The 23,524-nt window shown below is 45.3% G+C and overlaps 4 protein-coding genes and 1 long non-coding RNA gene across 6 annotated transcripts; 2 read left to right on the forward strand and 3 right to left on the reverse strand.

Annotated features, from left to right (window-relative positions):
• Nucleotides 1-4,764: 4,764 nt before the first annotated feature.
• Nucleotides 4,765-8,722, forward strand: LOC123159912 (LRR receptor kinase SERL2). The gene is made up of 10 exons (XM_044577718.1): nucleotides 4,765-5,070; nucleotides 5,341-5,473; nucleotides 5,581-5,652; nucleotides 5,742-5,885; nucleotides 5,996-6,067; nucleotides 6,155-6,214; nucleotides 6,336-6,574; nucleotides 6,660-7,001; nucleotides 7,571-7,950; nucleotides 8,128-8,722. The coding sequence occupies exons 1-10, from the start codon at nucleotides 4,956-4,958 to the stop codon at nucleotides 8,446-8,448; spliced, it is 1,878 nt and encodes a 625-aa protein (XP_044433653.1). The 5' UTR covers nucleotides 4,765-4,955; the 3' UTR covers nucleotides 8,449-8,722.
• A 73-nt stretch (nucleotides 8,723-8,795) lies between these two features.
• Nucleotides 8,796-14,384, reverse strand: LOC123159915 (peroxidase 11). Its single transcript, XM_044577721.1, has 6 exons — nucleotides 14,234-14,384; nucleotides 12,276-12,461; nucleotides 10,470-12,191; nucleotides 10,179-10,370; nucleotides 9,724-9,889; nucleotides 8,796-9,430 (listed from the first exon to the last, which is right to left on the reverse strand). Exons 3-6 carry the CDS (start codon nucleotides 10,701-10,703, stop codon nucleotides 9,018-9,020), a joined length of 1,005 nt encoding a protein of 334 aa, XP_044433656.1. The 5' UTR covers nucleotides 10,704-12,191; nucleotides 12,276-12,461; nucleotides 14,234-14,384; the 3' UTR covers nucleotides 8,796-9,017.
• Nucleotides 14,026-16,437, forward strand: LOC123159913 (zinc finger protein HD1). 2 transcript variants are annotated; one of them, XM_044577720.1, is made up of 2 exons: nucleotides 14,026-15,064; nucleotides 15,953-16,437. In XM_044577720.1, exons 1-2 carry the CDS (start codon nucleotides 14,291-14,293, stop codon nucleotides 16,295-16,297), a joined length of 1,119 nt encoding a protein of 372 aa, XP_044433655.1. In that variant the 5' UTR covers nucleotides 14,026-14,290; the 3' UTR covers nucleotides 16,298-16,437. The 2 variants fall into 2 exon arrangements, with proteins under 2 accessions (XP_044433655.1, XP_044433654.1); XM_044577719.1 differs by having other exon boundaries at nucleotides 14,045-15,097.
• Nucleotides 16,438-16,507: 70 nt separating this feature from the next.
• Nucleotides 16,508-17,893, reverse strand: LOC123159916 (uncharacterized). The gene is made up of 3 exons (XR_006479918.1): nucleotides 17,633-17,893; nucleotides 17,477-17,544; nucleotides 16,508-17,051 (listed from the first exon to the last, which is right to left on the reverse strand). It is a non-coding gene; the product is annotated as an uncharacterized lncRNA (long non-coding RNA).
• A 1,405-nt stretch (nucleotides 17,894-19,298) lies between these two features.
• LOC123159917 (isoflavone reductase homolog) lies at nucleotides 19,299-22,533 on the reverse strand. Its single transcript, XM_044577722.1, has 4 exons — nucleotides 22,128-22,533; nucleotides 21,118-21,358; nucleotides 20,829-21,032; nucleotides 19,299-19,850 (listed from the first exon to the last, which is right to left on the reverse strand). Exons 1-4 carry the CDS (start codon nucleotides 22,440-22,442, stop codon nucleotides 19,687-19,689), a joined length of 924 nt encoding a protein of 307 aa, XP_044433657.1. The 5' UTR covers nucleotides 22,443-22,533; the 3' UTR covers nucleotides 19,299-19,686.
• Between the last annotated feature and the right edge of the window lie 991 nt (nucleotides 22,534-23,524).

A 23,524-nucleotide genomic window follows, 5' to 3' on the forward strand; every position in this document is an offset into this window, starting at 1 on the left:
CGTTATCTCTTTTAGTAATATCAGCATCATATCCGATTCGTATTTGAGCAACAAGTTTGGAATTATGAGTGGCACGTTGTTTAGCTTGATGGATTGAGGAGCAGTGCTAAGCAGCTACGATGATGGTACTGAATATAAAGGAATGTCTACATGCAAGTCGCGTGACTTTCGTCATTTGGGTCAGTCGACCATTTCAGGCGGTTGGATGAAGGTCCTACGTCTCCTAACCCTTCTTCTTCCTCGTTTCTGATTCTTCCCCTATAGAACACTGCATGGGCCACCGGCCGAACCACCGGCCCTGACCCCCCCCCCCCCGCCCTCCCTTGAACCGCCCCCACCGCCTGTGTTCCTCCGCCACCCCCATCCCCACCCCGCCCCAAATGCGTCGAGTTTTCTTCATTCAGCGAGGCCCCACCACCGCCAGGCCACCGTCCCCCACATCCATCGCCCCACCCGAGCCCCTTCCTTCCCTCCGACGAACTCCGGCGATCTCTTAAAAATCGACTGGCCCAATTTTGAAATTTAGTCTACTATCAAAAAGTGTGGAATATAAAAGGGGAAAACCATAAGCATTGCGAGTATAGTGTTGAGCTTGCCATGACGGATCTGAAGGTGCAAACCGGACAAAGGTAACTTCGCAGCCAATGTTTGCTTTGAACTAACAAGTAAGATTCTAAGTTATGGACAAGAAATCACAGTAAAGCAGTGGCGATCTATTTTCTTGCTGACATAAATAACCAGATACGAAAGAGTACCGCCTCTGGTGTTGCACCGTGTAAGCATCTGGTGAGGCGTTGAGGGTGTTGCGGTGGCAATGGCTGTCGGTGATGTGGAAGCAGATCTATGAGGGCAGACTTTGGCGGCGAGGGAAATATCTCGGCGCGGTGGATGAGACGGTCGTACGAGCGGCTTCGGCAAGGAGGACGACGACGCGGATGAAGCGAGAGGATGCAAATCAAGGATCCTGCTCTGAAGCCATGGATGATAGAGGTTGATCTCTTGTGATGGACGACGGCGTCGGGGTATCAGCTCCGACATGGTGGAGGAGGACGGTAGTGGATGGGGTGGCGTACGGAGGAGGCTGGGGTGGAGAGGGTGTTTTGGCGCCCACGAAGTATGAATGGGGAGATGGAGGGAGAGAGGAAGGGGGAACCATGCCTTCAGGGCGGGTTTGTCTCAAATGCGAGGAAATTTACAAACTTAGCCCCCGTTCAAAATTTTCTACATCACAACAATAATAATCGGTTGGGGATAGGACGGTAATCTCGCATACACCGAATATTTTCCGTCGAAGATTTCGGCCGAGAGAGTTTGTTTTGGCGCCCACCGTGTATGAATCCGGGTGAGAGGCGGTTATGTCACGTTTGAGTGAAATTACAAACTTGCCCCTATCAAGACCTATTGAAATCGAGCCAACATGTGTTGCATGTCAGGGAAGGCGGTAATTTCCATCTCCCATATTTTGGTTTCGGGCGGTTACTGCGAGCTTGGCCGCTTCATTCAATTTTTTGAGATAAAGCTTGCACGTTTACCGTGCCAGCTCAATTCCAATCCATTTTGTATTCTATTTTTGTTCGGGCAGGATTCATTTTCAATTGAAATAAAATTATGTATACATCATTTTTTTATATATACTTTCAAAAGCACAACAAAGAATTCTGCTCCTTTACACACACACACACACACACACACACACACACACATATATATATATATATATATATAATATGATTTCAAATACAATGATCTCAAAATCATAAGGTTGAATTCAAAAAATTTAAACCAAAGTATGTTCTACTAAAATGTATGGATTGGTAATATCTACATTTTAAATAACATAGATGCGCGTGAATTCATATGAGTATGCATGTTTGATAGATCAATTTTGGTTCGAGTATGAATTATGTGTATCATCATCTTGAATTCAAATATTTGAATCACTTTTATGTTGACATTTTCTGTACACGCAACTAAATATTTGAATCTCCTTTCACGCCCATCTATCTCGCATGCTCCTTCATGTAGCTCTCACTCTCTTTTCTCCCGCTCACCCGCACGCTCACTTCATGTTTCTCCTATGTTTTCGCAAACACGGTCTCTCGACATCTCCCTTGAGAAGTGTCACACTCTTCCTATCATTATACATTACACGGTTTTCATTATATCTTCGACCATGGCGACTAAATGGGCGGTGGCGGGATGAAAATTTCCCGACGTCGGCTTTACATCCGATCTGATCATAAACAGTGGACGAGATCGCCAAGTTTTGGACTGGATCCAACATCATTTATTTGCGAGAGCTTCTTGGTGTCGAGGACCTGGCTATAAGCTGGGCTGATCTGAAATGGTTTGTTTTGGATGCTTGACTTGGGCCGTCATCTCGATCGCTCCAGGCCGACCCTTGGTCAGCGGGCGGAGAAGCTGCCTGAGAGACCATTGCCGGTTCCGAAGATGAGTTCGGCTCCGGGCCTTCATCCGAGAAGGCAAGGATTAGATCGGACGTGGTGGCCACCGGATCTATCTCCGGGGTTGGCTCTATCGGGAGGTCGGATTCAGAGATCAAATCAGAAACCTGTTCTAGAGTTCCTGCGCCGGAGGGATCTTTAAGCCGATCTGAGATCTGTCGTGAGAGGACCAGATCACCTCGGCTTCCGTGGTGTACTCCAGGCTTCCAAACATAACGACCTTGTTTGGGGAGAAGTTCTCGACGTGGCGCAAGCGGCCGGTCGGATCAGCTTGCAGCACTATGATGCCAAAGGCGAAGAGTTGGCAGGGGACGAAGATGCCACCACAACCAATGCTTCCGTTAGTCTGTAAGCGAGCCATCGATCTTTGGTGATCCAACAACGAGCTCTCAATGAAAGCACCAATGTCGGGGTCAAAACTAGCAGACCTCAGATAGGAGGGCCCGAGCTGTGAGATCGGATCGATGGGTAACAAGAGACAAGGGACACGATGCTTTTACCTAGATTCGGGCCCTCTCAAAGGAGGTAAAATCCTATGTCCTACTCTTGCTTATATTATGGGTGTATCAAAGTACAAAGTTGATCTACCTCGAGATCGTAAGTTGTGGATTAAACCCTAGGGGTGATGGTGATGAATGAATGAATGAACGCCCCCCTCTACGGACTAAACCCTCTGGCTTATATAGGCATCAGGGGTATCATGGATTACACATGTTCAGTTGCCATCTAGGGATTACATTCCGAATCTAATAGACATACTTGGAGTACACGTCAAATCCTCGGCCATGTACGATATGCTCACGCCACAGATTGGAGGCCTCCGGAGTCCTTCCTCATTAACGGGTCGTCAGTCCGACCCATGGACTAGGCCGGCTAGGCCGGGACCCCTAGTCCAGGACACGTCAAACGACACATGCCTCTTTTGTCTCTTCGAACCAGAGGACTGCAAGCATTTGTTTGTGCATTGCCACTTCACTCTGTAGGTTTGGATGCGTTTTAAGTCATGGACATGGGCTGATTTCCAGGTGTCAGATGATTGCTTCAGCACTACGGAGGATTGATGGCTGCAGGCTCGGGCGTGATCCCAAAGCTGATGAGGCGGAACCTTGACACGATTGTTATCTTGTTGCACTAGAGAGACTGGAAGGAGAGAAACGCAATGATAGTTGACAATGTGGCCAGCTCTGCCGACAGGGTGTTGACCTGATCAAAGAAGACATCGACATGCGGAGGGCTGTATTTGCGAGCTGCCTGTTCAGGACTAGTTTCTGCCTTGGGGTTTCAGTTCTAGTTCACCTAGACTATTTCCTTGTTGTACTCTTTCTCCCAATCAAATAAGGTTCGGCCAACGGCTCTTCGAGTATAGTTTGGATGTCGCTGATAAACCTGGAGGGAGGTAAACAAGAGAGCTTTGTTTCACCAGTTTTCATAAATAAAAACGAGACCAATGCTCCTTAAGTAAAAAAAAACATTAGCAATTCAAGAGGCAAGCAAAATGTTGTTGGCTTGTTGCCCCTCTCCCGCTGGAATCGCCTCAGGTGACAGAGAACTTCAGTTCGAATCAAATTACGTAGGTTCAATATTTTTAACCAGCATACACATTACTATGTATTTTCCGGCATACTTTGGGCCTTGGGTTGGGCCTAGACTAGACTTTGCGATGGCCAATATGAAAAATGCCAAGCCCGGACTCAAACCTGAGGCCCGGGAAACATTCCATGCCTTCATGTCTGTAACAAAACTTTGTCTAACTGCTAAAAAAAAAACTTTGTCTAAAAAAACATGTGGAACTAATCTGGATCCAGGCTCCCAGTCATTGCATGCCTAGCTCGTTCAAGTCTGAGAGCACGCTTGCAATTTCTTCCTTGTGTGGGGTCAATCATTTTTCTCTGGTGGGTTCAGATTTCAGAAGACGATCAATCAAGAAAAGAAACGACGAGCCAGCAAGCAATGGATAGGAAAGGAAAGGGCAAGCAGGAGGCCGCAAAAATCCCGGACGCTGTCTGTCACGCAAGCTTTTTACCCCTCCCGTAAAAGTAAAAACGAACCAGGGTGAGGGGCCACCCTCGTCTCATTCTCTCCCCATTGTTTATCATTCCGGTTCCCTGTAGCGCGCAGGGGCAGGGGGGCTCAGGTCCCTTTTGTGCTTTCCGCCCGCTCGCTGCCACAGCGCAAGCATCTTCTTTTGTGTCATCTGTCTCTCTCTCTCTCTCGCTCTCACACCACATGGGCCCTCACCCAGGCGGTGGCCCCTCCCCCTCCCCTGCCACTTTGGCTTTGGCGGTGTGGGGTGGCGAGCAGGCGACGCCAAGGCTGCAGCCTCCGTGCTTTTCTCGGCCTCTCACGCCTGCTCCGTGTTTGAACATACGTTACACTCCACGCAGCCAACACCCCGGCAGCAGCCGCACACGGCCTCTTCCCCCCTGAACCACCACCCCGCCTTCCCTTGTCACGCCCCTGGCAGGCTTGCCCTGCCTCCCTTCCTCGGCAATGGAGGCGCCTCCTTCCCCGCGGCGGCTGGTGGCGGTGGTGCTGGCGGCGGTGGCGCTGCTCGTCTCCTCCCCTTGCAGCGCGCTCCTCTCCGCCAAGGGCGTCAACATTGAAGGTTCGTGTCTCTCTCTTCTGTCCTGGAATCGTTCTAGGGGGTGTACTGGTTCTTCTTCTGCCTCTGTCTTTCTTCTCCGCCCGCCCCTTTCTCTACTCTGTTATTCCCACCGAATCCATGGCTCTGCCTGCCTCTGATGTTGTTTCTTCAGTTAAACCGAGAGCACTCTCTGCGACGATGGCCGTCTGTCTCTGCTCTGTCTGTTTCTTGGATTATTATTATCGGTTTTGCGCAAATTTCTGAAACATCTGCCTGCCTGCTTGCCTGCAGTGCAAGCGCTGATTGGGATCAAGAACCAGCTCAAGGACCCCCACGGCGTGCTCAAGAACTGGGACCAGTACTCCGTCGACCCCTGCAGCTTCACCATGATCACCTGCTCGTCCGACAACTTCGTCACCGGCCTGTAAGCGAATCACCCCATTTCCTGTTTCACTTCACTTGGACCTAATCATATTCTTTGCATGTTTTTACTTTTCGTTGACACGCCCTTCTTCTTTCAATCATCCACAGGGAGGCTCCAAGCCAGAATCTCTCCGGCCTGCTCGCCCCAAGCATAGGAAACCTGACCAGCCTGGAGACTATGTGAGTGTGCTCTTCTCACTGCCACTTATTTGTTCAGAGTTCCATTTTCCATTTGTGATGCAGATATCCTACCGTTCTCTTGGCTGCAGTCTTCTGCAGAACAACATCATAAGCGGGCCAATCCCAGCCGAGATTGGCAACCTGGCAAGTCTCAAGACACTTGACCTCTCTGGCAACAATTTCTATGGTGAAATCCCACCATCCGTGGGCCACCTTGAGAGCCTCCAGTACCTGTGAGCTCTACTGTACAAACCTCTGAATGCACTTCTTGTGCATATGTGTGTGCGTTGCATAATTGTTGTTCCTTGAGATGTTAACCCGAGGTCTGTTGTAATCTGACCAGGAGGCTCAACAACAATACACTGTCTGGTCCATTCCCTACCGCATCGACTAATCTGTCGCACCTTGTTTTCCTGTGAGTAATTTCCCTGCTGTCACGTGGTCTTTCTTACCCATGAATTATTAGTTCGGGATGTTCTCACTGTGCACTTGTGCCCTGCAGAGATTTGTCATACAATAACCTAAGTGGCCCGATACCAGGATCTTTGGCAAGAACATACAAGTAAGGCTGCAGCTCAGATTGTGTTCATCCTTGTTTGAATAAGCTTAATTTTTGTCATGGAAGTATGAACCTGTATCAAGTTTAAGCTGTAAGCTTTGTTCTGTTATTGGTTCTCTTGCAGCATAGTTGGAAATCCTCTCATATGCGCTGCAAATACGGAGAAAGATTGTTACGGGACTGCGCCGATGCCAATGACCTACAACCTTTCACAAGGCACTCCGCCAACGAAAGCTAAAAGCCACAAGTTTGCAGTTGCATTTGGTGCTGTAACTGGTTGCATGGGCTTCCTCTTTCTTGCTGCCGGATTCTTGTTCTGGTGGAGACAGCGTCGGAACCGGCAGATACTTTTCGATGACGAAGGTAAGTGAGACTTCAAGAATTCCATGCAGTACTTTGTGCATCGATTTGGAACCTGATAATTGATGAAGCACTGCTATTGATGCAGATCAACACATGGATAACGTTAGCCTTGGAAATGTGAGGAGGTTCCAGTTCAGGGAGCTGCAGGTTGCAACAGAAAAATTCAGCAGCAAGAACATACTCGGAAAAGGCGGCTTCGGACACGTTTACAGGGGGCAGCTTCCCGATGGGACTCTTGTGGCTGTCAAACGACTCAAGGACGGTAATGCTGCGGGTGGTGAGTCACAGTTCAAGACTGAAGTTGAAATGATCAGCTTGGCAGTGCACCGGAACCTCCTTAGGATTCTTGGCTTCTGTATGACTGCCACAGAGAGGTTACTAGTCTATCCATACATGTCGAATGGAAGTGTCGCTTCGCGCCTGAAAGGTCAGCACCTCAAACTCCCAGCAAGATTATCTGCCTTTCCTTGACATCCCTTGCTTAACTAGGCTAGATAGAACTAGCTCATTTTGGCGTAGCCAAGAAAAGCAAATTGCTTTGTTGGGTGTGTGGCAGTTGGAGGCAGCAGCAGGGTTGTCTTACCTTGCCTGCTGAGTGGGAGTGGTTAATTCAGCTAGCCTCCTCCACGTTTTGGTTGTGGTTATTAGTTATCTAGCCAAGCAAAGTAAACCTTTTTCATGTTACCAAGTGACCCGCCTTGCCTAACAAGGCTAGGAGAATCTTAACCTGGGAACCAAATGTAAGTAGGAGAACTGTTTGCCCAATTATAGACCCACTTGTTGTGCAGCATATGTTCGTTCTAGAATTTTCAGATGTCATGCCTAAAAAGAACGATGCAGAATTGAAAGCTGCAATCCGACAAGCCGAATGTGAAAAAGACATAGAATTGGATTCTTCCCTTCATTTTTTTCTGTTTCTTTGCACAAAGACTTATCACAGAGCATACGATTCCTATCAAAGGAAATCTCCACTTTATACCGGTCTAATTATTCCAGGAAAGCCGCCTTTGGACTGGATCACTAGGAAGAGGATAGCCCTTGGAGCAGCAAGAGGTCTACTTTACCTTCATGAGCAGTGTGACCCGAAGATCATCCACAGAGATGTCAAGGCGGCCAACGTGTTGCTGGATGATTGCTGTGAGGCCATCGTCGGTGATTTCGGACTTGCAAAGCTCCTTGATCACCAGGATTCACACGTCACCACTGCAGTGCGGGGCACCGTTGGGCATATCGCGCCTGAGTACCTCTCCACTGGGCAGTCATCCGAGAAAACAGACGTCTTCGGGTTTGGCATCCTGCTGCTGGAGCTGATCACCGGCCAGACAGCACTGGAGTTCGGAAAGGCATCAAATCAGAAGGGAGCCATGCTGGACTGGGTAATGAAGCCTCTGCAATTTACTTGACTAAACTGCTGCAAAAAAATACTTGAGAAAAACTAATAAAGTGCATGGAACAACCTGAAATGAAAAGCACTTTTGTCGAAACTGTTCATAATTGCAAACGCCCTGCCATCATGCTTAAGTTAGCTCATGACAGCATTGCTTGATGATCAGGTGAAGAAGATGCACCAGGAGAAGAAACTTGATGTGCTGGTTGACAAGGGCCTGCGGAGCAGCTACGACCGGATCGAGCTCGAGGAGATGGTGCAGGTGGCGCTCCTTTGCACACAGTACCTCCCAGGCCACCGGCCGAGGATGTCAGAGGTGGTTCGCATGCTGGAAGGCGACGGGCTCGCCGAACGGTGGCAAGCGTCGCAGCGGGCCGACTCACACAAGTTCACAGTGCCTGAGTTCACCTTCAGCCGCTGCTACTCTGACCTGACGGATGACTCATCGTTGCTGGTGCAGGCCGTCGAGCTCTCTGGGCCAAGATGACATGATCACCAAGCGCCCACAGACTGAGAACACCAAGCAGCAGTCCTTGTACAGCATGATAATCCTATGTAGATTTGGAAATAATCCAATACTGAGGTAAAGTATAAATAGTGATGTATGTATCTTAGATGAAGTGTACACAGGAGAGTACCCCAACTCCCTGGAATGGTATTGAACTATTAATATTACAGATTTCTAGCTGAAACAATAAGACTAGTTGTAACTTGTAACAAGGGGCTTCTCTTGAAGTTGTAAAGTTTTGATTTGCCCAGTTTGTATTTTCTCTTTGGCAGTTTTTTTTTCTGCTTTTCTTGCTGCATTTTCAGATTGAAACAGGTGCGAAAATCTGATCAGAATCCATTGCTGATGTGTACATAATATCAGGTTGTGCAAAACCCTCAAAATACATGATGTGTACATTCTCCATTACTCCATACAGCCAAAATATTTCTGTGTAGCGCGACGACGGTAATACCTATACCAGTAGAGTATATGCTATGAAAAACGTTCTTATTTGCAGACAATCATCAACCATCGAAGGAGAAGACGCAAACAAAGGTTCCTTCAGCTTATGTGTTCACGAATCTGCAGGTCTTCCTGACCTCGCCACCTGCAGGGTTGGTGATATTGCCCATCTTAACCATGGAGTCCGAGAACTGCTTGAAGAACAGCTCCGGGTCAGCCCAGTACTTGTTCACCGTGTCGGCCGTCGAGTACCCGGCGATGCTGGACCACATCTCCTGGTCGGAGTTGAGGAGGCCCTCACCCTTGATGAGCGTCTCGAAATAGGCGTTGTCAAAGGTCGCGGAAGTGTGGCTGTCCATGGCACTGATGTTGTCGTCGCCACCATCCAAGGGGCAGATCTCCTTGAGCTTGCTGAGGTAGGTCGCAGACGCAGGGTTGTACTTGGATGTCATCTCGAAGTCGCCGTATATCCTGTCCCGGAAGTTTGCGCACCGGGCGAATCCGATCGTGTGGGATCCTTCAATGCAAATGTCATATGTCTAGTAAGCATTGTTCAGCTTAAGAAGATAACAAGGGTGCGCCCACTCACACATATCAGAATTCAGAAGGTTCAGGTTACAAAGTTGCATCTCCATATTGGTATTTTTAAAAGACGTAAAGGAGTATCTGTAGATCCTACTTCAAAATTACCAAATTGTTCATGTATTTTACATTGCTTATAATGCCTGATTGTCTGGTTCTGCTGATATGAATAGAACTAGTGATTTTTTCAAATATAAACCGCAACTGTCAAAAGAGAGAAGATCATACCGACAAGGGCCACCATGTCAGTGGCATCAAGGCCCTTCTCCCAGAACTTGGAAATAAGGGTGACGAGGCCCTGCTCAGCGGTGGGGATGTCCTTGTTTGCTAGGTCAAGACTTGCCTCCTTGGAGTCCAGTCTTCCTACTGGAACATCCCAGTAAGGCCCACCAACCTGAAACATTTCCCCCCCTTGTCAGATAGATATGGAGTCTGTGGTGTTCTATTTTCATGAAATGTATCTGTCATGTTCTTTGTTTGCATGCTAGTAGCTAAACAGCATCCAAATGGCGCAGCAGGTTATATCAGGTAGCAGCAGGTTATAATGAAATACATGTTTGTTTTTCTAATGGATACTGACTTATTTCTCAAAAGGCAAGCCTGATATGAAAGTGGTGCAAGCGAAAGTAATTAAGCCACTGCACAAGAATGAAAACTCTGAACATAGGTTTGGCTTCATTTACCAAGACAACTGCGTCCCTGGCTGCAATGGCAAGCAAGTCAGCACAGGAAACTGTTCCAGGACACTCAGCCTCCAGCTTTGCCTTGATTTTGTCAACCACCTCAAATCCTTTCAGCGAGTTCACATTCTGGTCTGCCTGCTTCTCACCGATCATGGTCGCCGTGTCGTCAAGCAGCACCGATCCATCACAGCCCTGCAACAAACAAACATTCAGGTGTTCAGAGCAAACTTAATTACTTTCGCTGGCTGCAAAGCTAGCGTGTGCAGGCAAAAAAGTGTGCGGGTAGTCAACCTGCACAAAACAGTCGTGGAAATGGAGGCGGAGCATCAAAGCGGCATTGCGTGGTTCGTCGCGCACCGCGCACTCCATCTCGGCACGGACCACATGCTCCGCATTTGGGCATGTCTTGGAGTAGTGCTCCAGGCTCAGGTTCGAAGGGTCCTGTGCCATCAGCAATGGCACGGCCAGGAGAAAACAGGCCACGGAGAGAGCAGACGCCCTGAAGCACAACGCAGCTGCAGCCATCCTGAAACTAGTTTTAGCTGTTCCTGTGCTTGGATGGTTCGGGTTCAGATGTTTTTGTGGCAAGTTTCTTGTTCTGCATGAGCTTTATAGCAAAGTAAGACAAGCCTACGTGGTGTATGGAGAGAAACTAGTCAAGAGGGAGATGAGCTAACTCTGTTGTGGTTGGTGGAGTAAGCAAGCAGAAAGTATCTCTAGTTCTGTGCTGTAGCACACTAATGGGTCAAAGGCTCTCTCTCTCTCTCTCTCTCTCTCTCTCTCTCTCTCTCTGTAGCAGTGTTTGGTGGCTTTGGGTTCACCAATATTGGAAAATCACAAGAGCTGCTCAGGTGCATATATAAAACTATAATATGACATGCCTGCTGTTCCCTTGTTTTAAATCATTTGGATGCTTCCGCTGCTATGTTAGGTAAAAGGAACTCAGATCTACAGGTGTTGAATGCCAACTAACAAAATATGCTAGTAGTATTTAATTATTCATATTTGACTTAAGTTGCTGAAAAACCTCATGTTCCATTGTTAGATCACCTTCCCATGAATACAAGCAGTTGATTTGGAACGTGTTAACTCAGATGTATCCATCACACTGCTGGCAGCAACAGGGACATTTCGTCCTTTCCTTTCGAACAGATAGAAACCAATATTCTGGGAAGATATCTATCTATACCAGTGAGGAAAACAAAAACGGGGGCAGCAGCACGCGAAAAGCGATGCGCGGGGACCAGAGGAGAGACTTAAAATAGTACGGTCCTGTGCACTACAATTTGGAATATCTGGAAAGAAAAGGGGCATGAGGATCTTACAAATCCAGACAGCTACAGTACAACAAGTGTCTTGCCAGAGCCAATGAAAGGAGAATACCTGTGTAGCTTTTGCCTCTGAATGCTTCTTAACGCCCTGTCTGCTTAATGCCTAAAACAGCCTTTAATAGTCAGTTCTGCAGGTAAACCGTAACTCCTTCCTTTAACTGATCGGCAAAGTTCCTGCTCTTTTTTTTCACAAAACTTAGAAGGAAGCCAAAAAATTGGTGTACCTTACCGAGTCCTAAACCAATGAGATTAAACCAATGAGATTTTCTTTATACTTTAGCATTTTTCTCTCGAACATGCCTGGGAGCAGGTCATTTTCATAAGAAGAAAGCACGAGGGACCAAATTTTGGCGAGGCCAGGAAAAGAAAAGAAAGCACGAAGCCATGAGATGGCCTACAACCAGGTGTGGAAACAGCCCATACTCCGGAACGCGAAGGCATGAGACTCGCCTTGCCTTGCCCAGCCTCTAGCAGAATGACGAAGAAGCAACGCACAGGGCCTCGAAGGCTTCTTCACGACAGCTGCCGGACACCTCCCTAACACGACCATGACACAAGAGCTGCCCCAGTCAAAGTACCCCCAACATTGCTTTAGTTGTCACCATCTTCTAAATATCCTGTGTCGTGGAGCCCATTCTTCAGTTGTTTTGGCAACTCGTGAGTCACCACCTACATGAAACTTCTGTATATATACGCACTCATGAAACAGAATAAATATGGATATGAGCAGAAAAATATCTATCTTTATGCTTTTAGCTGCACATACCTGATCGAACTACTGGTGGGAATGAGATTCTTTTCCCCAACATTATCGTCTTATTGTTTTGAATCAAATATACCAAGGCCCTGTTTGGATCAGTGTTTCCGTTTCAAATACCTCCGAAAAAAATACATGCCTCGGTCGGTCGTTTTGTTTCCGGGTGGAAATTGCTCATCAGCCGGTAAGTTACACCTGTAAACGAAACACCTCCATATTATTTTACACCTAATCCAAGCGCGGCCCAAGGGGTAATTTGTTTAACGCGGTGCAAGGTTACATAACCAAGTAACATAAGCTCCTTAAAACCAGTAGTCATGTTGCAGACTTACATGCAAGTTTAACTTTTGTTCAGAAAATTTGTGTCAAGACTTGCTCAATCACTGAAAGTATCTATTTCACAGAAGAATTTATTGATGCAATTTCATGCGCAGTTCGACTATATCCATAAAAATAAAGGAAAATACACAAAGAAAGTATGTACATAAAGAATATATCTTGTTTAATCTCTGAAGTTTGACACACTACTTAATTCAACCAACAAACAAGCAAACTCAATCCATGACTATCTCCTTTTACACTACAAAGAAGTTTTCTATGGCTGTTTTGTATTGGGAAGTGGGTACTGGCAGTACTCATATAACCAAGTTACTCTTCAAAATACTCCCTCCGTTCGGAATTACTTGTCTCGGAAATGGATGTATCTAGAACTAAAATACATCTAGATACATCCATTTCTACGACAAGTAATTCCGAACGGAGGGAGTACCATATAAAAGCTCATGAAAATAAGAACATTAATGTTTTTTTTCTACCAAGCATAGTGACAAATGCATAGTAATTCATGGTTTGACAGGGCCAGTACCAAGTGCATAACTCAGAAAGGTTAGAGACTAGACCACAGGAGATGGATTTGCCTTGAAAAGAAAAACAACAGATTCTAAATAGAACGCGTAAGAAGCAGTGTGAATTCATTGCTGATTAGCAAATCCTCATAGCTGAGATAAGCAAGACGCACCGTCAAATTGACTTCTCCACTACACATCATATTAGATGTTTTCAGATGAATAGGACAGCAAAGAAACTATCTAGTGACATGGCAGGGTGCTTTTGAGCTTTTCTCAATATCTCAACTTGCTACCTCACACTTGAGGTTCCAAAAGGCGGAACGGCTAAGGGGGAGCGCCAATGAATGGCAGAAAACCTCATGCTTTGGAATCTAACAGAAGACAGGCCCCCTTTCTCTTTTGCTAAAGGGTGCAACTGCTCATAAAGAGAGATGCAGCATCTTCCCTCTGTCTCCTTTATACCGTAATGGCTTCTAGTTCTCTCTAGTTTCTACCTTTAGGTTTAGTCCAATCCAGGCAAAGACAATTTCATCATCCAGGGCCAATCAATCGTGTGATATATATGAGAGTTCTCTTGATCCAAGTAATGCACCTCCGGATTTGCATCGGCGGCTATTCAAATCAGCTGGCATCTGAGTCCAAATGTAAAAAGTGAACACACAGATCATCCCAACAAAAAATGGGAAAGTAGTTGTAAAAGATTTAAGTCTTCTACCTGCAAACATGCAAATTTCTTTCACCAGATAGATTTGATATCAAGCTCAAGCAGATTTAGCTGAGCAACACTAGAGCTAACTCGCAGGCATGCCGAGGTGCAATAAATGTTTATCTGAAAACGACTCTGCATCGGAAGACCGGCATTGGCACAGGATAGTGAAGCAGCAACATCCAAAGCTAACCACAAACCAGGCACACTATAATCCTCGCCCCCAAGAATGACGCCAAGTGTCACCCCACTGACACCCTACTATTAGTATACTCTGGACCGGACGTCCTACATTCCTGACATTCCTCCATACTCACATAGGCAGTGCATGAACACACACGAAAGAGCCATGAGAGGTAGAGGAGCAGAAGAAGACATATACACAGAATATGTAGGGAAACAGTAGCTACTACCTTCACGAATACCCCTTGCATGGTCTTTGTGGTGCAAGTCACAAGGCCACCTTGTTCATGAATTGTGTTTCCAACGGCACCGTTTATGAGGAGGCGGTTGGACGAGAAGGGAGCTGGGCCAGGCTGTGCGACGGATGTTGCGCGGTGCCAAGCGTGGTGTACTGCCGCGCCGACTCCGCGTACCTCTGCGCATCTTGTGATGCGCAGATCCACGCCGCAAACCGTGTGGCTTCACGCCATGAGCGTGTGCTTCTCTCCGAGGCGTACAAGCATGCACCAGTGGTGCTGGAATGTCATGCAGATGCTGCAGCGTTGTGCGCCGCCTATGAAGCACAGGTACACTACACAAACCTGCTTGCCGCGATGCACCAGCGCGTGCCCGTGGTATCACACCCGGCTGCAGCCATTCCAGGTGCTTCTTTATTTGCTGAGGCAGCAGCCACCCCTCCTGTCCTTGGCCGCAAGGAAGAGGATGCCTCTTGGCTGCTGCTCAGCAAAGATTCTGATAACCATAATCACAGTGGTAACAACAGCAGCAGCAGCAGCACTAGCAGATACTTTGGTGAAGTGGATCAGTACTTTGACCTTGTCGGGTACAATTCTTACTACGATAGCCGCATGAGCAACCAAGAGCAGTATGTGATGCAAGAACAACAACATCTGCAGCAGATGCAAAAGGAGTACGCGGAGCAGCAGATGCAAAAGGAGTACGTGGAGAAGGAAGGGAGCGAGTGCATAGTACCTTCACAGTCTGCAATTGTGAGTAGGCCACATCAGAGTGGTTATGCACCACTTGTAGGGGCAGAGCAGGCTGCCTCCGTGACTGCTGGGGTTAGTGCTTACACAGATTCCGTCAACAACAGCGTGAGTTCTTCTATTACTTTATGGCATTACAACTTACATGGCATGCTATAATTTCCTTAAACTAGAGTGCATGCATACTTCAGGTGGAAGACCATATGAAATAAAATGATAAGATCAGCCAGAGTACATTTTTTTTGGTGCAAGTGAAAGTGTGAAACATCGGTATTTAGTATTTCCTCACTTTTTTGGTTCTTTCTTCAACTTTTTCTACTTCTAGTTAGAGAACTTCAGCTGATTATTTCCAAAATGGAACTGCTGACATAGCCACTCCAAAGAGAAGTACACGACCCATGTCTAGGCAGATTAATGGATCAGTTCCTGTACTTTTAGACACAGAACAACCATGTCAGCTCTCAATCCATATGTAAACTCCGAAATTCTCTACCAACTAAAGAAGTATACAATTCATCTCTAGGAAAGTAAACTAATTAAAATGGAATTACTGTCATAGAAACTCTAAAGAAAGTTTAGGCAAAGTAATTGATTAGTCCGTGTACTTCTAGACATAGAATATTCAAGTTTTCTCAGTAACTAGAAGGTCACTCCATACACAAACTCTCAGATTATCTGCCAAGTAGAAGCTACGCTCTCTGTTTACCATTCTCTCTATACATACGGATCACTACATGAAAGAATATGAGATATCATTAGATATTTCATAATTAATAAGTCTAGTGTAGGTTTTATCCCTAAGCAGAGTTTACATAGTTCTATAGTCTAAACAGGGAAAAGGTTATACTACAAAGTTATGTACGTTCAACTAAATTAAACTCATTTACGTATCCATGAAGGATCTCAGCTGCAATATCAATATGATTGCACATTTTAAGTGACCATTTTCCGATTCCATCTCAGATATCTTTCTCCATGGAAGCGGGTATAGTACCGGACAATACGGTCCAGTCCAGCATCCTGAGACCTGCTGGAGCGATCGGTCTCTTCTCAAGTCCTTCACTTCAGACGCCACTGCACCTCAGCTCCAAGGAGAGAGAGGCCAGGGTCCTCAGGTACAAGGAGAAGAAGAAGAGCAGAAAGTTTGAGAAGACCACACGTTATGCAACAAGGAAGGCGTATGCCGAAGCACGGCCAAGGATCAAGGGCCGCTTCGCCAAACGATCAGATGCGGAAATGGAAGTGGACCAGACGTTCTCAACTGCAGCCCTATCTGACAGTAGCTACAGTACTGTCCATTGGTTCTGATGAGGCATCGTATTAGCATGTAGACTTACCAGAGTGATAAGGTACAGTATGAGTATTTCAAGCAAATCAATGCTCTGAATAATGGTTGGATATGTACAACTTAATCATAAGGCACCTTAGCACCTACGTTTTGATTTATAGTTTCAGATAGCACGTATGTGATGTTAGATACTTGCTCAGTCGCTTCAGTTACAAGTGAACAAAGAGCAGTATTAACTATCAAAATATGTAATGTAGCGTGCACATAGATAACTATGGGGCGCGTTGGATTTTTCTCTCTTTCTTTTTGACGAAAAGCAGCTAGCAGCTGATTTCATTGATGAAGGGAGGGTAATGTTACAAAGCAAATTTACAGCAAGAAAAAAGGATAATGCTGAAAAGGGTGCGGGGACCCGAAGACACAGCCGGACACCAAAGAACAAGAAGCCTAGCTAATCATGGTGGCTTGAATAGGTCTTCCAGCTAAAGATTGAACGGAACTGTAATTCACTCAACTCAAGGCTTGTTTTTGCTAATCCCCATCAACCAAACAAGGTTCTCACCTTGTTTCTGCTAACTAGCTTAGATTTAATGGAAGCAATGCTTGTTTCCTTATCAGATGACATATGAAAGATCATGGTTGAGTGTGTCCAGGTATTTAATTGCTTAATAACTATGATCATCCAACCTGATTGGAGTTTCACCGTAGGGGAAGTGATGACATCCTCACCACTTCTGCTCATCTGCTGGTGTGTTTGTAGTCCACAAATTCCTCCTAATAAAATAAATAAACAACTAGAGTATAAGAGTTTTAGGAGGGGGAGAACTGTCCGATAGAGATACAACATTTTTCTTGCATCCCCAACGCGCACAAAGGCCTACTTGATATTTCCAGAATGAAATGCACAATGCAAATTATAAACCAAAAGGCGCTCTCTCATTCTCAGATAGTTCTACGGTCCCCAAACCGAGCTCAAGGAAGGGGAGAGAAAACTAGAGTTTGGTTCCAACGCATTGGGCAAAGCCAACTCATCCAGGATTCTCTTGGGCAAACCAACAAGTTGGTTTCACTCGTTCCCCGTGCAATCTGTTTTTCTAGTGAACTGTAACAAGTCCAACAGATGCATCCTTCAAAGAACAGTACTGCAATTGTGGCCACATTAGCCATGAAAATTCTGATAAAGGCGGTAGGGGGTAAACCTTCATCGATATTGTACAGATGACTCTGAATCTCCGTACATCATCCTGTTCCTTTCCACCTTCAAAATCTACAAAAAGAGGAGAGGAGCATTGGTTGGTAGTAAGCAACAGGCAACGCTCTGTGAATGGAAGCAAAAAATAGGGCCCCCGACTTACCAAGGCATGAGGCGGTAGAAACCTAGAAACGAAGGAGGTAAGCTGTATGGAACTTCGTCCGTCGTTTCATGGAACCAGCGGAACTAAGATGAACACGCAATCAGTGCAATGTAAGGCGCGCGCCGGCGGTGCGTACCTCCTAACTTCCTCGGCACGGACGTACGGGGCGAGGGGGAGCGAACTGGCGGGAGACGTGCGGCGGCGGTCGCAACCCAAGTTGCCGCCGCGGCCTATGCCTGTCCATTCTGTTCTTCCAGAAGCGGTGGGATTGGGCCGCACGCCGCCGCCGCGGCGACGTTTCGGTTTCGAAGTGGGGCCCCTGTGAGGGAAAACGGGAGGCACGCCACGGCGGTCGCTAATCGTCTACCTGGGCCGACCAAAGATATTTTTTCCCATTTCTTTTCCTTTTATTCTTTTCTATCTATTTTATTTAAAATAACTAGTATAAACTAGATAATACCCCGCGCGTTGCTGTGGAAATCGGTTGCAATATATTGCAATTAGATTTTTTTGACAAACTAAATTAGAATTGATTGGGTGTAATATAATATTTAGATTAATAACACGTGAACCAAATTTAAAATAGATACGGCTTATTATATTTGATTATGTATAATTGTAAAATACTTATTTAACATAAGTAGAATAATAGAATGAAAAATGTTTCCCATGCATGGTTGCATGTGGTGGTGGGTTTTTCCCCATGCATGATTGAATGTTGAGGTGGGCCTTATCCCATATATAATTATATGGTGATGTGCTTGCATGTTGAAATAAGTAAGATAGTGGGGATCGGAAATCCAATTCGGCTCTTGGGAGCATATGCTCCTTTTTCAAATGTCAAAAAAAATTGAAAAAAATTAGAAGTAATCATTGTCACACCAAAACGCTACCTGCAAATTTTTAGGAGGAAAGCTTAAGTATTTTGATCTGACAAATGTTGCCTCCTAATGTTACACTTATTTTTGTTTTTTCACTGATGAATCATCGTCATCCCGTTTTGCATGAAAATTGGCAAGCACACTTGTTACACAAACAAGAACATCTACAGAAAATTCAGAATTTTTAAATTTTATTTACTATTTATTTTGAATTTACTGTTCATTAGGGAGCATATGCACCCAAAGAGCCAAAATGGTCCTCCCGGTGAGGTGAACTTCTTAGGTATATGAGATATGTGCGTGCAACACACATTGATAATAGACAAATATTAATTGCATGTACATATTAGTATGTAGGATATTATTGAAGAATTAGTATGTGATTAGCATTGACGGTAATATTTGATATGTAATTAATTGCACATTAAATATGTTGAGCACTCACCACTGAACTGAAGCAATTTAGGTCGGTGGGTTGTCCTGGTTTAATGATCGAGGTCAGTTAGATCTGCCTCTTTTTTTTTGGTTGACTTAGTTTGATGGTAGAGTGAATATTTTGCACCCTAGTCTTTATGTTGAGCGGTTTTCTTAAAGGCTTGGTGGATTTAGGGAATCTATTGGAGATACTCTAAGTACTGCAACCCACATTCCAATTGCAGTGGGAAATCTATCTATCATTAGTTATTACATTTTCCAGCCCGGAGATGATACAAGTACAACACATACAATTGGCTTCATTACAAATTCAATATGCGCGGACAAGACAAGTACAACACATATTAAGGTAAGCCAAAACCTTTTTCTTCATGAATAGTATAAAACAAACTTTTTTTCTGACATATATGTGGTGTGCTGCGTCGCTGATAAAGGTAATTAAGGTTTATACATGTTCTTAATTACAAATAGTTATTTGCACCTCCATATGTGGTGTAGTGAACCCTTATTTTCCTCACGAATATAAAACCACTTCTTTTTTTTAACCACGTGACACATGTGGCAAGCAATCTAAACAATTAAAAAAACACTTCTTTTCTACTCCCTCTGTACCTAAATATATGACGTTCTAGTAGGCTAGTTAGCCTACCAAACGTCGTATATTTAGGTTGGAGGGAGTAACATATGTGGTGTGCAAGGTGTGCTAGTAAGGCAGTTAAGGTTCATACAGTTTCTTAATTACAAATAACGTTTCATGTAGTCCTCCATCCTGGTGCAGCGAACCTCCGGGTAGAGTAGAGAAGCTTCCTCTCCATCCTCCTCTATATCAAAGTCTGTTGAGCAACCCTCATAAAAAATGTGGTGGAAGTGCCCCACCGCCATCTGATTTGTAATGTCCGTACCTTCATACAAGTAGAATAGTGTCAACTGTGAATTTGCTTGTCAATTGAGTAAACTTGTGTTTCAAGTATCCTAATAATTTCTATTTAACAATATAAAATATTTACCATCCTTGATTACAAATCTTAGATAGTAAAAAGTTAAACAATTGTTGAATGTGTAAAGCATAATGTAAAAACAAAAATCTTATGTAGAAGGGAGACATACTTAACGTATTTATTTAATTTGTGTTTGTTTATATGAGACCACCTACATGAGTTTGTAGATCAGTTTTTATCATGGCATGGCTATTAGTCTGAGTTTGAATTTTTTGGTCATGACCGATTTAGTTTTGTAATTATCACCTAACTAATTTAAATAGTTTCTTATATATGTATACCAATGGTGAAGTTTGACTACACAATTTTGAAAACAACATCTCTTCTGAATGGAGGTAACATTAAGTAATTTGATATTATAACTTATTGAAGTGGATGAAATCTGGCATTTAGTAATATTTTGTAATTCCACATTTCCTCAAGATAATTTTCTCCAATGATCTAAAGATCACAATAAGAACATGTTATACAATGGTTTATCTTTTCATGTTAGCGCTGGCAATTAATGATTGTTATATTGAAAGAAAATATGTGGTGATTGAAATAACAAGAAAACTGGAAATGACTTCCTGTGGACAAGAGGATAACATGTGTTTTTAGGTGGTAAAAGAGCATTCCTTCAAGAGAAGTGTAACATAATGCCATTGTATATTACCTAAGATAATTTTCTCTTACAATGATATTTTTTTGTAGAACTTTGTACATGGTAAAAACAATTGAGCGCTCATAATGCCATTGTACCTACTAATTATGTGTGTTTTATTGTATTTCTCAAAAAATGTAAAAGGATAAAACAAAATTGGAAATATTTCACCAGAAAATCTGTGGACATTTGATCTTTTTAATAATTTAGCTTCAACAAAATAGACGATTCTTTCTTACCTTCCATTGATGCCAAGAATTCATCAGACGGAATGGGAATTCTCTCAAGGACTTCTCCTGAGAGCTTTTCCCATTTGGAAATCAGCTCATTTTGACTAAGGATGTTTTCCGGCGGCCTTAGGTATATTGTCTTGTTCAAGGCCCTAGGATCATCAATGGACTTGATGGTGTATGTTGCGACGTCATCTTCGTCCATGAATATCACTGCATAACACAATACAACTATATACTGTCAGAGGTGGGATTACTGTAACATTATGGTTTGAACACAAATGTTCATAGTTATGACCTTTGACTTTGCCATCTCCGTACACGTGAACTTTCTTCTTGGGCGGGAGAAGGGTGCGCATTTGAGAGAGGTTAGGAACAAAGAAAGCAGCAAAGCAGTTAGCGGAAACATAGGTGTGTGGGATGTTTGCTTCTTCTATTGCCCTTCTTATCTCCATCTTCTCGTCAAATGTGATCCTTCCTGGTTCTAGAGCGTGCCCCATCCTTGCTGGGTCGATGCCGAATTCAGATGGTAGGAAACGCTGCATGAAGAATTGTAATATTATATTACCTCCGTCCCAAATTCCTTGTCTTAGATTTGTCTAGATATGGACGTATCTAACACTAAAATGTGTCAAAATACATGACAAATCTAAGACAAGTAGTATTATGTTTGTATGACTGCACCTGCACGGCACTTCATAGTTACTGTCGTTTTCAGCAACTTCAGAAAACAAAGAAAGAATCCAAACTTATAGTCCTCCTAGCAGTTCACTTTCTCTCTTCCTCTCATGTCCTGACACCAAATTCAGCTATATAATTCACAAGAATAGCTGACTTTTAAGGTCTCCGAATGAATAAGCCTCAAACCTGACAACGAGGTTTTCTTGGGTACAGCCCTCGGTAGCCATGATGATCTACATCGAAATTCTTTAACCTTTTTAAACGGGTGTACTAAAGCAACTTGGCAACTTTATTCTTGCATTTTTAGTTTTTTTACAGCAGGCGGCTTACTTAGTCTGAACCTGCCGAGTACCGGAAACATGTGAAAAATCAGTGCCAGATATCTTAATAAAGGCAGTTGCTTCAGGGAATTTGTTACAGAGGAGATGCTGGATGGGGAATCTCCCATGGAGTGATACAGAGGTGACGCCGTTGTCGCCAACGTCGACTACTGCAGAGAGGTGGCTTCTTCCCAGTCGATGTTTCCGTGTTCTCAAGATCTCAGAAAAGGGATCTACCAATCTCAAGGAATTTGACTGATCCATATGTCTAAATATAGCAGTTGCGCGAGTTAATTAAGCGACCGACCTTGATATTTCCAGCTTCTTTGATGGCCTCCACTAGCTTGAGCTGCAGCAGGAAGTGACGCCCGGAGATGGCCGACACCACCACGTCCACCTGCTTCACGGCGGCGACGAGGCTCCGGTGGTCCTCCATCGACGCCTCGACGAGGAGCGCTCCATGCGCTTTGAACGACAGCAGCAGCTGGAGCTTATCGATGTCGAGGCCGATCTCCGGCCGCATCAGGATAAAGGTCCGGTGGCCATGGGCTAGGCTCGCCCGCACAATCCTCCTGCCGATGTATCCTGTGCCACCAACTACAAGAACCTTACTCTTCTCCATGCCTCAAGCACAGATCAGAATGAGGTGGTTGGTACAGACCTTCGGGTTATGTGGGTACAAAAGTTCAACGTTGATGGGTCTGACGTCTGAGTGGACTCTTCGTTGTAGTATTCAGTTAGAGACGTGCCTCCTACAAAAAGCAGACATGAAAATATACTTTTCTACAAGGGCGATGATACGCGCCGGTGCGCCGGCCCAAATTTGGGCCGGTCGTACGCGGGCCGTACGATTCTGTCTATGTGAGCCATCGGATCGCTCCACCTCGCTTCGTCCTCCTTCCACATAGGAGAAACAGAAAACTGCAGCAAGCAACGCCGCACCCCGTCAAAACCCGCATGAGCAGCGGAGAGCTTGAAGCACCGTCGGGATTCGCTGCGGCCGTCGCCGCTCGCCGTCGCTGCTTGCCGTCGCTCGCCGTCGCCGCTCGTCGTCGCTGCTCGTCGCCGCTCGTCATCGTTGCTTGCCGGTTGCAACACCAGCGCCCACTGGTCCGCTCCTCCCTATGCAGCTATGGCAGGGGCGCTGGCTCCAGCATCCGCCGCAGCACCATTGATGCATAGAGAACGTCGTCTGCATCAACGGCTCGCTGCTGCAGGTTTTTTCTCGCCGGTCTCTAGTTGAAGCTTTTCAAACATATGGTTGAAGCTTTTGTGTCAACGATTGCAGCTTTTTGCGTTTCGCTGCCGCCGGTTGAACCTTTTTATATCGCCGGTTGAAGCTTTTTTTTTAGCCGGTTGAAACTTTTTTTGTCACCGGTTGCAGCTTCCGTGGTTGCATGGTGGGCGGTCCTCGATTCCCGTCGTCTCCGGTTGAAGCTTTCGACAATGCCGGTTGTAGCATTATCGATCGTCGGTTGCAGCTTTTAATGTTGCGCAGCGGCCGACCCACTTTCTCGTCGCCGGTCGTAGCTTTTCTCGTCGCCGGTTGCAACGTCGTCGTCTCTAGTCGTAGCTTTTTTCGTCGCCGGTCGTAACTTTTCTCGTCGCCGGTTGCAACGTCGTCGTCTCTAGTCGTAGCTTTTTTCGTCGCCGGTCGTAGCTTTTCTCGTCGCCGGTAGTTGCTTTTCTCGTCGCCGGTTGCAA

This window comes from Triticum aestivum, chromosome 7B, assembly GCF_018294505.1.
Source record: "Triticum aestivum cultivar Chinese Spring chromosome 7B, IWGSC CS RefSeq v2.1, whole genome shotgun sequence".
In the NCBI taxonomy this organism is placed as follows: Eukaryota; Viridiplantae; Streptophyta; class Magnoliopsida; order Poales; family Poaceae; genus Triticum; species Triticum aestivum.

Coding starts and splice junctions, on each gene's coding strand:
- LOC123159912 (XM_044577718.1), top strand. CDS start 4,956: ATGGAGGCGCCTCCTTCCCCGCGGCGGCTGGTGGCGGTGGTGCTGGCG. Junction 6,215..6,335: donor TCTTTGGCAAGAACATACAA/GTAAGGCTGCAG, acceptor GTTCTCTTGCAG/CATAGTTGGAAATCCTCTCA. Junction 6,575..6,659: donor GATACTTTTCGATGACGAAG/GTAAGTGAGACT, acceptor CTATTGATGCAG/ATCAACACATGGATAACGTT.
- LOC123159915 (XM_044577721.1), bottom strand. CDS start 10,703: ATGGCTGCAGCTGCGTTGTGCTTCAGGGCGTCTGCTCTCTCCGTGGCC. Junction 10,371..10,469: donor TCCACGACTGTTTTGTGCAG/GTTGACTACCCG, acceptor TGTTTGTTGCAG/GGCTGTGATGGATCGGTGCT. Junction 9,431..9,723: donor TGACATGGTGGCCCTTGTCG/GTATGATCTTCT, acceptor TTTGCATTGAAG/GATCCCACACGATCGGATTC.
- LOC123159913 (XM_044577719.1), top strand. CDS start 14,291: ATGAATTGTGTTTCCAACGGCACCGTTTATGAGGAGGCGGTTGGACGA. Junction 15,098..15,952: donor CAGATTCCGTCAACAACAGC/GTGAGTTCTTCT, acceptor ATTCCATCTCAG/ATATCTTTCTCCATGGAAGC.
- LOC123159917 (XM_044577722.1), bottom strand. CDS start 22,442: ATGGAGAAGAGTAAGGTTCTTGTAGTTGGTGGCACAGGATACATCGGC. Junction 21,033..21,117: donor CGGAGATGGCAAAGTCAAAG/GTCATAACTATG, acceptor TGTGTTATGCAG/TGATATTCATGGACGAAGAT. Junction 19,851..20,828: donor ATTCTTGGCATCAATGGAAG/GTAAGAAAGAAT, acceptor ACTTGTATGAAG/GTACGGACATTACAAATCAG.